This window comes from Nerophis ophidion, linkage group LG09 (genome assembly GCF_033978795.1).
Source record: "Nerophis ophidion isolate RoL-2023_Sa linkage group LG09, RoL_Noph_v1.0, whole genome shotgun sequence".
Classification (NCBI taxonomy): Eukaryota; Metazoa; Chordata; class Actinopteri; order Syngnathiformes; family Syngnathidae; genus Nerophis; species Nerophis ophidion.
Genome location: NC_084619.1, coordinates 48,798,883 through 48,815,709, shown reverse-complemented (window position 1 = coordinate 48,815,709; position 16,827 = coordinate 48,798,883). Strand labels below are relative to the sequence as shown.

Here is a 16,827-nt window from a genome sequence, read left to right as displayed (position 1 = left end):
GACAGTAAAAAAAGAAAGTTGTGTTTTTGTATGTTCTTTTTGCATTCCAAAAATAAAATTCAAATAAACCAGTCGTTTTTGTTTTTGTTTTTCAATTCCTATTCATTAAAATAAAATTCTGTGACCAAAACAGTGACTCAACAGAAACGAAGAAAAAAATGGACCGAATACATATATTTTCTTAAATTCTGGTACCGGAAGTTACTATTTAAAGTCAAGAACAAGGACGATCCCGAAGGGGAAATTTTTGACGTGTTTTATTTTGCGTTTGTATATAAAATATATTATTCCACGATCTGTATTTCTGTTTATTTCCTGCGGGCCACTGCGCGGTGTTAGCTGCAAGGAGCAACTTCTGGTTCCGGTGAATTGTATTAACTAAAATATTAATTTTTTCTCCGTTTTATTACTAATAAAAATGTTTGCGGTAGAAAATATAGAATAAAAATTGAACTGTTTTTTTTTAAATATTGTTTTTGCTCTTCGACACACACAAAATCAAGGTCGTAGTCATACTTGCATTTTTAGAGGCATGCAATGTGGTGACGTCATAGGGGCGGGGTGTCAAAGAGGAAGGCAGCACAGTGAAGGCCCACCATTTTAAAACAAAAAAAAAAAGTCATAAGACTTTCTTTTTCTCTACATTGGTGCGTTCCGGTGTGACAACTTAGCATTAAAGATGGGGAATTGGGCCACCCGCGAGGACTACGAATGGGTTTATACTGACCAGCCACATGCTGACAGAAGGAAAGAGATCCTCGGTGAGTTAGCTTCTCTTCTAGCCACTTTGGATGTAGACACTGTTCACTTTGCTACTTTCAACTCTTGTCTTATTAATTGTGCTACAATGTTGTCGCCACAGAAGTAGAGTTTGGGAACAAACGTCATCTAACGGTTTCATAAACGATCGTTGCAGAGGCGACGTGGGTCAACGCCGTGTCTCGCTTGGCTATAAGGCTGATAAAAGTGTAGAATGTACACACAGTTAAGTTCAGGTCGGTTATTTAACATGTCAGCTAGCACGTATACGTGTACCGAACATACCTCAGCTGAACAAACCCAGCCTTTTATGAGCCTGCATTACCAACATTTCCCCGGCTTTTCTACACACCCCGTTTCCATATTTGTTGGGAAATTGAGTTAGATGTAAATATAAACGGAATACAATGATTTGAAAATGCTTTTCAACCCATATTCAATTGAATGCACTACAAAGACAAGATATTTGATGTTCAAACTCATAATCTTTTTTTTTTTTTGTAAATAATAATTAACTTATAATTTCATGGCTGCAACACGTGCCAAAGTAGTTGAGAAAGGGCATGTTCACCACTGTGTTACATCACCTTTTCTTTTAAAGGTCTACTGAAACCCACTACTAACCACCACGCAGTCTGATAGTTTATATATCAATGATGAAATATTAACATTGCAACACATGCCAATATGGCCTTATTAGTTTACTAAATTGCAATTTTAAATTTCCCGGGACCTTTTTCTTGAAAACTTCGCGTAATGATGACGTATACGCTTGTCGTCACGGGCTTTTATGAATACGAGCGCTGCACACACACACACACAGCTAAAAGTCGTCTGCTTTAACAGCATAATTACACAGTATTTTGGACATCTGTGTTGCTGAATCTTTTGCAATTTGTTCAATTAATATTGGAGAAGTCAAAGTAGAAAGAAGGAGTTGGGAAGCTTTAGCCTTTAGCCACACAAACACACAGTGATTCCTTGTTTAAAATTCACGAAGGTGAAACTTAAGTATGGATCACAGCGGACATGGATCCCGACCGAATGTCAACCAGCAGGTTTCAGTTAGAAAATTGTGGTTAAAAAGTCGTTTCTTATCGGAGAAAAGCTGAGCTTGTGTCGTCCATAGCTGCCGTCGACTCCCCTGAGACACTGCGCGTCAACACCCGGCCGTGGACGTACACTTCCGACTATCAGGTAGTATTAAACTCACTAAAACACTAGCAACACAATAGAAAGATAAGGGATTTCCCAGAATTATCCTAGTAAATGTCTCTAAACTTGTTTTTTTGTTGTTTTTTTTCTTTTTAGTCCGCCGCTATCAACATCCTCAAACACAAATCTTTCTTCCTCGCTCAAATTAATGGGCAAATTGTCGTTTTCTCGGTCTGAATAGCTGTTTTTGTAGGAGGCTTCCATTAAAATCAATGTGAATATCTGAGGAGCCATCAACATGTGACGTCATCGTCTGTGACTTCCGGTAGAGGCAGGGCTTTTCTCCAGTTGCGAACTTTATCGTCGATGTTCTCTACTAAATCCTTTCAGCAAAAATATGGCAGTATTGCGAAATGATCAAGTATGACACATAGAACGGACCTGCTATCCCCGTTTAAATAAAAAAAAATCTCATTTCAGTAGGCCTTTAACAACACTCAATAAACGTTTGGGAACTGAGGAAACTAATGAACTGTTGAAGCGTTGAAAGTGAATTCTTTCCCATTCTGGTTTTATGTAGAACTTCAGTTGTTCAACAGTCCGGGGTCTCCGCTGTCGTTTTTTACGCTTCATAATACGGCACACATTTTTGATGGAAGACAATCCAGGAAAGTACCCGTACACGTGTTACATTCAGCACGCTGTTGTAACACGTGCTGAATGTGGCTTGGCATTGTCTTGCTGAAATAAGCAGGGGCGTCCATGAAAAAGACGGTGCTTAGATGGCTACATATGTTGTTCCAAAACCTGTATGTACATTTCAGTATTAATGGTGCCTTCACAGATGTGTAAGTTACCCATGCCTTGGGCACTAATGCACACCCATACCGTCACAGATGCTGGCTTTTGAACTTTGCGTCGATAACAGTCTGGATGGTTCGCTTCCCCTTTGGTCCGGATGACACGATGTCGAATATTGCCAAAAACAATTTGAAATGTGGACTCGTCAGACCACAGAACACTTTTCCACTTTGCATCAGTCCATCTTAGATGATGTCGGGCCCAGGGAAGCCGGTGGCGTTTCTGGATGTTGTTGATAAAAGGCTTTCGCTTTGCATAGTAGAGCTTTAACCTGCACTTACAGATGTAGCGACGAACTGTATTTAGTAACAGTGGTTTTCCGAAGTGTTTATGAGCCTACGTGAGGATATCCTTTAGAGATTGATGTCGTTTTTTGATACAGTGCCGTCTGAGGGATTGAAAGTCACGGTCATTCAATGTTGGTTTCCGGCCATGCCCGTTACGAGGAGTTATTTCTCCAGATTCTCTGAACCTTTTGATGCTATTATGGACCGTAAATGTTGAAATCCCTAAATTTCTTGCAATCGTACTTTGAGAAACGTTGTTCTTAAACTGTTTGACTATTTGCTCACGCAGTTGTGGACAAAGGGGTGTATCTCGCCTCATTCTTTCTTGTGAAAGACTGAGCATTTTTTGGGAACCTGTTTTTATACCCAATCATGGCACCCACCTGTTCCCAATTAGCTTGCACACCTGTGGGATGTTCCAAATAAGTGTGTGATGAGCATTCCTCAACTGTATCAGTATTTATCGCCACCTTTCCCAACTTCTTTGTCACGTGTTGCTGGCATCAAATTCTAAAGTTAATGATTATTTGCAAAAAAAAATGTTTATCAGTTTGAACATCAAATATGTTGTCTTTGTAGCATATTCAACTAAATATGGGTTGAAAATGATTTTCAAATCATTGTATTCCATTTATATTTACATCTAACACAATTTCCCAACTCATATGGAAATGGGATTTGTACATGTTTACATATGTATATGTATGTATATATGTATATTTATATATGTATGTATGTATGTATAATATATGTGTGTGTGTGTGTGTGTGTGTGTATGTATATATATGTATGTGTGTGTGTGTGTGTGTGTGTGTGTGTGTGTATATATGTATATATATATATATATATATACCTCTGTATATCTTGATTGGATTATCCAGAGAATAGTCTTCGATACCGTGGTAGAGCGCAATATGTATGTGTGGGGAAAAATGAAGTAGAGAATAGTGCTCGATACCGTGGTAGAGCGCAATATGTATGTGTGGGGAAAAATGAAGTAGAGATGAAGTTGTCTTGTGATTTTTCCCACACATATATATATATATATATATATATATATATACTGTATATATATATATATATATATATATATATATATATATATATATATATATATATATATATATATATATATATGTGTGTGTGTGTGTGTGTGTGTGTGTGTGTGTGTGTGTGTGTATATATATGTGTGTGTGTGTGTGTATATATATATATATGTGTGTGTATATATATATATGTGTGTGTGTGTATATATATATATATACACACACACACATATATATACATTATGTGTCTATATATATGTATATATACATTATGTACATACATATATGTGTGTATATATATATATGTGTGTGTGTGTGTATATGTGTATATACACAGCCCGGCCCTCGGCCAAATTGTTTTAACCCAATGCGCCCGCCGAGTCAAATAGTTTGGGGACCTCTGTGTTATAGTAACGTCATCAAATGTCACATTTTGTGAAAGCAGATTTGTGTTGTTATCAGGATGGAACTGCCGCTGACCTTTAAAACTTCAACGTAGGAACAAAGGTTATTTCTCCATCTGCCTTTTTACAACCACAAACTCAGGAACGTCACTATCATTTTTAGATTGTTCGCAATCAAAAGAAACATTAGCTCATGTAGGAGGTATGCAGGTTTAACAATGCTTTTATAATCGTCCATTCTTCTTATGTCTCTGGTGAAAGTCACAAAATATATGTGCAAGCATTTTCTATTTTCAGTTATGTCCACAACCGCTTATGTTGATGTGAGTCAGCCAATCAGGGAGGCGTCAACTTAAACAGGCTCCCTCTACTGTGCAAACAATAGTTCCATAATTTTCATAGCTACTTTTCTTGTGCTCCATTTTACAAAGAAGCTTGGGGAAATGGACAAAACATGTCTGTACCCGCACTCCAGTTTAAACATAGGTATTAAATTATTGTATGCCAACAATGTATGCACACACAAGAATGTTTGAGGAGAGAAGAATATGCTAACTGCGGCCCTAAGATAGCTTGACTTTGTACATTTCAGCAGAGGTTTAACTGAAACCACTTTATAGCAGAGTGGAACCAGCTAAAAGAGGAAATTAGCAAGTAGGTAAGGACGTTAGGAGGGACAATCGTTATATCCAGACAGTGTGGCCGCCGACGGGAAACACTTTCCACCATAGATATGAGGAGATAGACAACCGCAAGGCTATGGCGACTGGGGGCAAAGTGTGTAAATATTACCTGGTTTTAGAAGGCAAAAATAAAATCAAGAGGTCCTTTTTCACCACAGAAACTTTCCACTTTCCCCGGGTAAATAAAGTTCCCACTGTGTCTCCAATAAAAACTACTCGGGTAGATTAAGTTCTTCAGGAACTATTCAGAGCTCCTGCCAGCCAGGTAGGATTTTTGGAAGGTTCCCAGAACCTTATTGGGGACAGGCTGTGCTGTCAAACACTGATTGGTTGAACACAGTTGGGGCCGTTCCTAAAACATTTTTTTTTAACACAGCACTGCCATTTACAGAATGCTAGATTACTTTTCCTTTTTTATTTCTTGTGTATTTCTATGACAACAAACTTGACAATGGAGAGAAAGAAGAACAAAAAAGGAACTTTTGACTTGCAGCAACTTATGTGTTGAACGCTGTTCAGTGGGACTGTTTGGCAGTGTTTTTACTCAACTGTAGTCTTTAAACAACCGTATTTTTCGGCGTATAAGTCGCTCCGGAGTATAAGCTGCACCTGCCGAAAATGCATAATACATATATAAGTCGTACTGAATATAAGTCACATTTTTTGGGGACATTTATTTGATAAAACCCAACACCAAGAATAGACATTTGAAAGGCAATTTAAAATAAATAAAGAATTGTGAACAACAGGCTGAGTAAGTGTACGTTATATGACTCATAAATAACCCACTGAGAATGTGCCTGGTATGTTAACGTAACATATGGTAAGAGTCATTCAAATAACTATAACATATAGAACAGACACGTGCAAGCGAATTCAAGACATACTTGATCCACGGCCATACAAGTCACACTGAGAGTGGCCGTATTAACAACTTTATGACTGTTAGAAATATGCGCCACACTGTGAACCCACACTAAACAAGTAAGACGAACACATTTTGTGAGAACATCCACACCATAACACAACAGAACAAATACCCAGAACACCTTGCAGCCCTAACTCTCCACCTCAACCAACGCAGGCGGGTGGGGGGTGGAGTGGTGTTTGGTGGTAGCGTGGCTGTATATTGTAGCCCGGAAGAGTTAGGGCTGCATGGGATCCTGGGTATTTGTTCTGTTGTGTTTATGTTGTGTTACGGTGCAGATGTTGTCCCAAAATGTGTTTGTCATTCTTGTTTGATGTGGGTTCACAGTGTGGCGCATATTTGTAACAGTGATAATGTTGTTCATACGGCCACTCTCAGTGTGACTTGTATGGCTGTTGATCAAGTATGATATAGAACATTTTATACGTTTACTAAACAATCTGTCACTCCTAATCGCTAAATCCCATGAACTCTTATACGTCTAGTCTCTTACGTGAATGAGCTAAATAGTAATATTTGATATTTTACGGTAATGTGTTAACAATTTCATACATAAGTCGCTCCTGACCATAAGTCGCAACCCTGGCCAAACTATGAAAAAAAACTGTGACGTATAGTCCGAAAAATACGGTATATGCAGTTAATTGTTTATTGTTTATACAAACTTCATTTCAATACGCGAAACTACGAGAAGTGGACGGACTCTTTTAAACGTAAGTAGGAGTATGAAGCCGGACTCGAAGTGGTGACCCCAGCTGCTTACTTCCCTTAGACTTTGTTGGGAAAAATGTGAAATAAAGAAGGCAGTACACGAGTTACGCTGATGTGTTTGTGTTGTCGACGTGAGATAAACACTGATCTGTATTATTTACAGCTGAAAGGAAGGGACCATAAGAAACTGCTTGACCCTCATGAGTTCATCATTTACTGAGACTTTCTGACTGTTGAACATTGCCAGCTAAAAGGAACCAAAAGAAACCGCCTGACCCTCATGACTTCATCATTTACTGAGACTTTCTGACTGTGACTTAAAGCAGCACTATAACTTTTCAAACTTCATAAAATATTTTCATAACTTTTGGAAAGATACATGGACTTAGAACTAGTTGAATGACACCTGTGTCATGGCTTGAGGGGGTCTGTATTGCTTTTACTGGCACTTTGCGACATTGAAGAAGGTGGCAGCAACCCTGCAATACAAAAAAAACTACAGTTGTGCTGACATGCTTTACTGCATACATCACTACCGCTTTCCCCATTCGTTAAAAAGACAGAAGTTGATGCAAACACCTACGTGCCGCCAGAATGCAAAAAAGAGGAGGAGGAGAACATCTATGAGGAATTACTGCTATCAGGATAGAGGTTTCAAACAACCAAAAAAACTGAAAGTTTTGTCTGAGGTAGGGCTGGGCGATATGACCTTTTATTAATATCTCGATATCTTTAGGCCATATCGCGATACAGGATATGTATCGCGATATTTTGCCTTAGCCTGGAATGAACGCTTGATGCATTTAATCGCACCAGTATGATGATTTTAAGTGTCTACATTAAAACATTTTCGTTCATACTTCATTGATACATGCTCATTTTAAACTGTCATGCAGAGAGGGAATTCACAACTAAGTCAATTTACCAAAACTGTATTTATTAAATAGTTATTAAGCAGTGGCACAAACATTCATGTCGTTTCAAAACAGAAAGTGCAAGATTGTCAGAGACATTTTAAAACAAACTATTAGTGCACTTTTGTGCATGTCACTAAGATGAGATATCAAAACAACATTAAATAGAAGTGCACTTTTTGTATAGACCACTATAATAGTTTAAAAGTAATAAAGTGCACTTTTGTGAATGATGTCACTAAGATGACATATCAGAACAACACTAAATTAAAGTGTACTTTTTGTACAGAACGCCACTACAATAGTTTAAAACAAATAAAGTGCACTTTTGTGAATGATGACACAAGATATTTCAATAACTGTCAAATAAAAATGAGCTGCATAATGGGAAATCAAATAGTGTATGTCCTACAGTGTTGATCTGGAAATAGTGGCTTCGGCATTTTGTGGGGTGAGGCATTGAACGGAGATGTTGACATGCGGAGTAAGAACTATTCATTTTCTCGCGGGTAACTTCTCAAATGATGCTACAAATTAGCAGTGCTGCTACTTTTTGTAGAAACGCTTCTGCCGCATAAATGTTGAACATTTTCCCGCTTAAAGCCAAACCACCGCCAGACGATGCACCCCGTGCTGTTTTTCTTAGGAATTAATTCTTCCCTTCATTTGTTACCAGATTGGCACCTTCTCTCTCTCGTAATACCACTCGCACCACTCCGCTAGCATCACAGCTAACGTTACCATGTCGCTACCTCTCTGCTCCGCGGTAGCGTGGCACGTTGCTCACGTGACAGTATGTGACGTATGTATAAGGTGCGCTTGTTTTAACTGTCTGTAAGAAAGAGGGAGAAACGCATGCAGTTTAATGCCCGCAGCCAAAGCAACTGCGTGAGAACGTATACTCGAATATCACTATATAGTCATTTTCTATATCGCACAGAGACAACCCCGCAATATATCAAGTATATCGATATATCGCCCAGCCCTAGTCTGAGGAGACACAAAAAGAAAAACTGAGACATTGCCCCAGCTTTCACTTGCTGTCGTGAGCTTAAAGATGAGGAATTTTACACCGATGCTGCCTTGGCTCTGTTCCACATAGCTGCCGCCTCTTCCTGATTCTGCGGAAAAGTTCAAGAAATTCCACTTGACTTCCGACATTCCAACTAAAATAAACATCTCAGAGATTATACATTTTTTGAGGATATAAAAACAACACTGAAGTTTGTCAAATTTATGAAAGTTGTAAATACATATTGTGTGAATGTGTTGGGTGGCCAATTCTGGCCCGCAAGGACAGATGAATTGTTGTTAAAAGCTTGCTAACAATGTTGCAGCAGAACACTCCTTAGACCATTTTTGTATCTGTTATTTTTACAGTAGGTCCTTAAAACAACATAACTGTCATACGGAAGACCTATGACTGTTTTGTTTTTGTTTTCTACAGTCTGGTTTTGAAATAAGCAGATCACTCAGGTCACAAAGGATTTTTAATAGTATAAAATATGTCTTTTTGAGTATTATTCATTTGATGAAATAAAAACATGGATAACACTTACAAAATAAAAACATACTTAAGATACGTGTCCGACCCCCTTATCCTTCCCCTTCTGAAAATATGACCCCCCACCAACAGTCATTCAAAGTAGTTATTTATCCTGATGTTATTTTTGTATTATATCACGTTTTTAAAAATGTGAATAAATTTAGTTTGTAGTACAACACAGACTTTTGTATTTTTTTAAAAAGTATACAATTAATGCATATTATAAAGTGATGCATTATGAATGCCTGTTTTTATTAAAAATGTAATATTCTGTCAGAAATCTGACTAGTGGACTTTAAACTAGGCTAGGGGGATTCCGGTCAATCCGTATCGGTCGATTTTTGTGAAAAAACTGCGTAATTGGCCATTGCATCTTAATGCCGATCACAAAAGCCAATCCTCTCTGGCTGACAAGCAGCTAACGGCTAATACTGTGGTTACGGAAAGTATTCAGACTTCTTTAAATATTTATTTGTTTCATTGCAGCCATCTGCAATAATCAAAAATGTTAATTTTATTTTTCATTAATGTACAGTAATGTAGACATGTTTGCAAATGTATTAAAGAGCTGCAACGCGGCTCTTGAGCCACATGCAGCTCTTTGATTATACTCTGATGTGGCTGAGCTGCATACTTGCCGACCCTCAAGATTTTTTCCGAGAGGTTGTCTGGATTTCAGTGCTTTTCCCAGTAATTTCTCTGGGCTAGCGTTCACTGGTTCTCACTCGCATAACTATTTTGAAGGCGTGACGTGGTGACATGCTTGTAGCGTTCTCTTACACATATCGTCGCGCCCGCCTGCACGCAGATAGCAGCCGGTCACATGTAGCATGCGACTCCTGATAGCACAAATAATCAATTGCAAGGCATACTTGTTCAACAGCCACACATGTTACACTGATGGTTGTGATATAAATAACTTGTTGTGATATAAATAACTTTAACACTCTTACTAATATGCGCCACACTGTGAACCCACACCAAACAACAATGTCAAATACATTTCAGGAGAACATCCGCACTGTAACACAACATAAACACAATAGAAGAAATACCCAGAATCCCATGCCTCTCTTCCGGGCCAAAATATACACCCCCCCCCCCCCCCCCCACTTCCACGCCCACCTCAACAAACGCACGGAGGGGGTCTGCAGTAACCACTATCAACATGTGACTGGGCTGGCAAGCTGTTAGCACAGGTTGTAGGGGGCGTTAAAGGTTCCCCCATCATAGCATGCCCTCATTATTGTTGTCAGGGTGAACACCAGCAGATATTCGCCAGAATAGATGCTCTGAAATTCCACAGTCTCCCGGACAAATTAGGAGAGTTGGCAAGTGTGGTGCTGTCAAGCGGCATTCATATAAATCTCGCGGGCCGCACTAACGTTACATTTTCATATTAAGGTTCGGGCCGCGTGTCGGAGACCCCTGGTTTAGACATAGCACAAAGCAAAAAAAAAAACTCTGTATGCAGTGTTATTTCATTTTAAATTTCAAATGAGTTTTGTGGCTCCCATTGTTTTTCTTTATTTTGTGAAATCGGTCAAAATAGCTCTTTGAGTGGTAAAGGTTGCCGACCCCTGTCGTAGATCATGCTACATATGGAAAAAAAAGAACAACACATAATGTTAATGCAGCAGTCGAGGAAAATTAGCAAACTACATAAATAACATCCTGTAATTTGATGTTGATATTTTATTATCTTTATAGATTGAAAATAAACACCAATGAGTGGACTGATGAACATTATCACATAATTTATTCAGAAAGTATAAATAACGAATACAGATGTGCGATAATGGCTTTTTTTGCCGATATCTGATATTATGATATTGTCCAACTCTTAATTACCGATTCCGATATCAACCAATACCGATATATACAGTTGTGGAATTAACACATTATTATGCCTAATTTTGTTGTGAAATCTGAAGATGTCTTTGTTTTTAAGTTATCGTGCCGTGATTTTACCAGTCCGGCCCACTCAGGAGTATATTTTTCTCCATGTGGCCCCCCATCTAAAATAGGTTTGACACCCCTGCACTAAATAGATGTAACAAGTTTTTCACACCTGGATTTAGGGGTCCTCTGACATTGTTCTTTGCAGATCCTTTCCAGTTCTGTCAAGTTGGACGGTGAAAGATGGTGGATAGCCATTTTCAGGTCATTCCAGAGATGCTCAATTAGGTTTATGTCAAGGCTCCTGTCAAAGAGTTGTACGGAAGCCACTTCTTTGTTATTTTAGCTGTGTGCTTTGGGTTATTGTCTGAGGTCCTGAGCAGTTTGAAATAGGTTTTCTTCCAGGATATCTCTGTACTTTGCCACACTCAACTTTCCTTTAATTGCAATCAGCTGTCCTGTCCCTACAGCTGAAAAACACTCCCATAGCATGATGCCGCCACCACCATGTTTGAATGCTGAAATTGTATTTGGCAGACAATTAGCAGTGCCTGGTATACTCCAAACTAGGTTTGTACGGTATAGTACCGCAATACAAATGAATCCTATTCGGTACTATACCGCCTCTAAAAAGTACTTGTCCCCTACGACAACAGCTTTAAGACATGGCTAGATAGCCAGCGGCTAATGTCTGTCCGTCGCCGTGTCGGCTTTGAGACATGGCTACCTAACAAGCGGCTATTGTCTGTCCGCAGTCAGCAGTGTTCTATCTGCTTCAAAACTACTCCTTGTCTCCATGGAGACACATCAAGTACCTTTAAGACAAGTAATTGCTAAACATGCTTCACTACACACCTCAGCATACAGGAGTCATAATAATAGTTGTATTAAAGTGTGTCTATGGTTGACAATTTCAAGACAAGACTTGAAATTATTTTGTAACCATGGCCAGATCTGTGCCTTGCCACAATTCGTTCTCTGAGCTCCCTGGAGAGTTCCTTCGACCTCATGATTCTCATTTGCTCTGACATGCACTGTGAGCTGGAAGGTCTTGCATAGACCATTGTGTGCCTTTCCTAATCACGTCCAATCAGTTTTTTATGAAATGCAGCTGGACTCCAATGAAGGATAAACATTATCTCAAGGAGGATCCTAAAAATGGACAGCATGTGAGTTAAATATGAGTGTCAGAGCAAAGGGTTTGAATACTTATGACCATGCAATATTTTGATGTTTTCTTTTTTAAATAAATTGACAAACATTTCTACATTTTCTATTTTACCTGTGAATTTAGGGTGCTGAGTGTACATTTGTGAGAAATATAATGGCACTTTTTTTTTAGCAAATGGTTGAAATGAAACAAAAAGTGAAACATTTAAAGGGGAATACTTTCCGTACACATGTGTCTCCATACACAGTGGGGACCAGCTCACCTAAACTAATTATAATCACCACCTCAGTTAGAGCAAATAAACTGCATTTCTTAGTATCTCAAGTATCATTAACAAGATACTATCACTGTAGGACAAGGCTAAGCATGTCGCATACCAAGAGCAAGCCAGGCCATGTTAATAGCTAAGCTGACCAAGTTTGAAACACCAAGAAATAAGTGCTTAGTAAAGTTCAAGAAGTGTAGATGGAACCACCTTACAGTAGAAATAGGCAGTTATTAACAGGAAATTAACAAATAAATGAAATGGAGTGAAGAGAGAGAATAATATACAATAACATCAACTTTTGGTGTGTCAGCAGTCATCATCAGTACACAACAAGAAAGAGGAGGCCAGATCGAGCCATAAATTGTATATGATCTATGATCAATTCTAGAGTTGTCAGATTATTTTCTCAACATCATTTTTCTGTTGTTTTTGTTAATGCTTAAAAACTCGGGGAATAATTCCCTGCACACAGGAGGGCAAAAACCAAAGGGTTTACCGTATTTTTCGAATTATAAATCGCTCCGGAGTATACGTCGCACCTGCCGAAAGTGCATAATAAAGAAGGAAAAAAACATATATACGTCGCACTGGAGTATAAGTTGCATTTTTGGGGGAAATTTATTTAATAAAATCCAACACCAAGAATAGACGTTTGAAAGGCAATTTATATTATATTTATATTATTTACATTATATGACGCATAAATAACCAACGGAGAATGTGCCTGGTATGTTAAAGGCCTACTGAAATGAGATTTTCTTATTTAAACTGGGATAGCAGGTCCATTCTATGTGTCATACTTGATAATTTCGCGATATTGCCATATTTTTGCTGAAAGGATTTAGTAGAGAACATCGAGGATAAAGTTCGCAACTTTTGGTCGCTAATAAAAAAGCCTTGCCTTTACCGGAAGTAGCAGACGATGTGCGCGTGACGTCACGTGTTTGAGGGCTCCTGACATCCTCACATTCTTTATAATGTGAGCCTCCAGCAGCTAGAGCTATTCGGACCGAGAAAGCGACAATTTCCCCATTAATATGAGCGAGGATGAAAGATTTGTGGATGAGGAAATTTAGAGTGAAGGACTAGAAAAAAAAAACGGCGATTGTAGTGGGAGCGATTCAGATGTTTTTAGACACATTTACTAGGACGCCAGAGTCTCTGAGGGAAGTCACGAAGCTGCAGCAGGACAGAAGCTCCGCTGAGCTCCGGTAAGAGGCGACTTATTACCACTATTAGACACATTTACAAAGATAATTCTGGAAAATCCCTTATCTGCCTATTGTGTTACAAGTGTTTTAGTGAGATTATATAGTATCGGAAAGTCGGAGGGTTGTGGCCACGGGTATGTTGACGGCCAGTGTCTCCGGTGGGAGGAGGTAATAGTCCGCAGCAGCTGCAGCAGGATGCAAGCTCCGCTGATGTCTCCGGTAAGAGCCGACTCATTGCCACAATTTTCTCACCGAAAACTGCCGGTTGACATGTAATCTGGATCCATGTTCGCTTGACCGCTCTGATCCATAGTAAAGCTTCACCTCCCGGAATTTTAAACAAGGAAACACTATGTGTTTGTGTGGCTAAAGGCTAAAAGCTTCCCACCTCCATCTTTCTACTTTGACTTCTCCATTATTAATTGAACAATATGCAAAAGATTCAGCAACACAGATGTCCAAAATACTGTGTAATTGTGCGATGAAAAGAGACGACTTTTAGCCGCAAGTGGTGCTGGGCTAATATGTCCCCTCCAACCAATAACATCACAAACACGCGTCATCATTCCGCTACGTTTTCATCAGGAAACTCCGCGGGAAATTTAAAATTGTAATTTAGTAATCTAAACCGGCCGTATTGGCATGTGTTGCAATGTTAAGATTTCATTATTGATATATAAACTATCAGACTGCGTGGTCGGTAGTAGTGGGTTTCAGTAGGCCTTTAACATAACATATTATGGTAAAAGTCATAATATGTTATGTTAAAGTCCTACTGAAACCCACTACTACCGACCACGCAATCTGATAACATAACATATTATGGTAAAAGTCGTTCAAATAACTATAACATATAGAACATGCTATACGTTTACCAAACAATCTGTCACTCCTAATCAATAAATCCGATGAAATCTTCTTCCTCGATGTCGCTTCTGAACAACTCTGCCAACTCCAAAGGTATGCGCCGCTTCCTCTTGTCATTTTCTGCTGCATATTTCACTACGTCCAGCTTGTAATCTGCAGTACATGATTTCCTTTTCGGTGCCATTTTTGTTCAGCCCTTATCAGTTTTTATAAGTTACCGCCAACGTTGAAATGATCAATTTTAATAGCATGTAGCAGTTAGCATTCCATGACCCACAATGCACTTCTGCCATGACCCTCCCCCGCCAAATTCTTATTGGTTGACGTGTGTGTGGCGATTGCTGACATGTGTGTGACGATTGCTGACATTTTCTTCGTCTCTTCCGCGAATGAGTTAAATAATATTGATATTTTACGGTAATGTATTAATAATTTCACACAAGTCGCTCCGGAGTATATGTCGCCAAACTATGAAAAAAAACTGCGACTTATAATCCGGAGTATATGTCGCCAAACTATGAAAAAAAACTGCGACTTATAATCCGAAAAATACGGTAATTGAGTAAAAGGTACAGTAGTAGTTTTTGCTTTTAAGTTATTGTGTACCATTGACTTTGTTTTTCCTCAACACTTGTGTTTAACAAAAGAGAATAAGAAACTGGTTTAAATACTCTTTTGATTTCGCTAAACTGTCAATAGCACCGACTACAGGTGGAAATCTTTGTACAACTCATGATTCGAATGCGATTACGATTAAGGAGCTTCGATTCCATTAAAAATCAATTATTGATGGATCTGTAATTTATGTGTATCAATGCAGTTTTAAATGTATTTTCGTTACACTTAATAAGCATTTATCACTTGCAACAAAACAGTGGTTTTATAATAAGCAACAGTTAAATAATTCCCATCGCATTTTTTTCAAATAATGGAAATGTGTGCAAAAGTGGAACATAAGTGCTCTATAATAATGTAGCTGGACGGACCTCCCAGTAAGGTGGCTCACTGCAGTAAATCTAACTTTAAAACTGTCTGCATTACTTTATTTAGAATATATACATTGGTTATTGATAATTTGAGTTTACTAATCGATTTTATAATCATCCATGTCCCAATTTCGATGCATCTATAAATAGATTATTTCCCCCACCTCTAGTACTCTCACCATAAATACATTGAAAAATGTACAGTTAGTATATGTGATCGGTATTGCAGGGTTTCCCCTTAATGTAATTGAATGTGGCGCACCGCCACAGATTTTTCATTAAAGCAACGTTTTGAAAATTAGGGTTTTTGTTTGTTTTACTTGATGTTTAACAAGCTAAATATTACATGTTATTAATGAGTAGGTAGAGAAGGTTAAAACATAATCATGCAGAGATAAGAATGCCATTAACGTGCACTACTGTGCAGAAGTTTGGGGCAATAACATAAGCAGGCTATATCCACTCATCACCCTGCAGAAGAAAGCAATAAGGGTCATTCGTAAGGCAGGATATAAGGATCACACAAATACATTTTTCTCACATTCAAAATAATTAAAACAGCTCAATTTTTGTTTCATCTGATCATAGAACTTTCCTCCAGAATGTCTTATCTTTGTCCATGTGATGTCAGATGAAACAAAAATTTAAGCTGTTTGTTTTGCCACAATACCCAGCAATATGTTGGGAGGACAAAAGGTGAGGCCTTTAATCCCAGGAACACCACACCTACCGTCAAGCATGGTAGTGGTAGAATTATGCTCTGGGCCTGTTTTGCCGCCCATGGAACTGGTGCTTCTTCAGGACAACCTACAATCGTCAGCCTGGAGGTTGGGTCTTGGGCGCAGTTGGGTGTTCCAACAATGACCCCAAACACACGTCAAAAGTAATGAAGGAACGGCTAAATCAGGCTAGAATCAAGGTTTTAGAATGGCCTTCCCAAAGTCTTGAACTGAACGTGTGGACAATGCTGAAGAACCAAGTCCATTTCAGAAAACCAACAAATTTAGCTGAACTGCACCAATTTTGTCAGGAGGAGTGGTCGAAATTCAACCAGAAGAGGCTACCGAAAGCGCCTTTATTGCAGTGAAACTTGCCAAGGGACATTTAACCAAAAATTATCATTGCTGTATG

At 38.7% G+C, this 16,827-nt stretch overlaps 1 protein-coding gene across 1 annotated transcript in view; it reads left to right on the top strand.

Annotated features, from left to right (window-relative positions):
• The first annotated feature begins 536 nt into the window (after positions 1-536).
• The window catches only part of degs1 (delta(4)-desaturase, sphingolipid 1), a 30,093-nt gene continuing 13,802 nt past the window's right edge, over positions 537-16,827 (top strand). Inside the window, exon 1 of the mRNA XM_061911112.1 lies at positions 537-761. Within this exon, the coding sequence (XP_061767096.1) occupies positions 680-761 (82 nt within the window). The 5' untranslated portion in view covers positions 537-679. The remainder of the gene's footprint in view (positions 762-16,827) is intronic.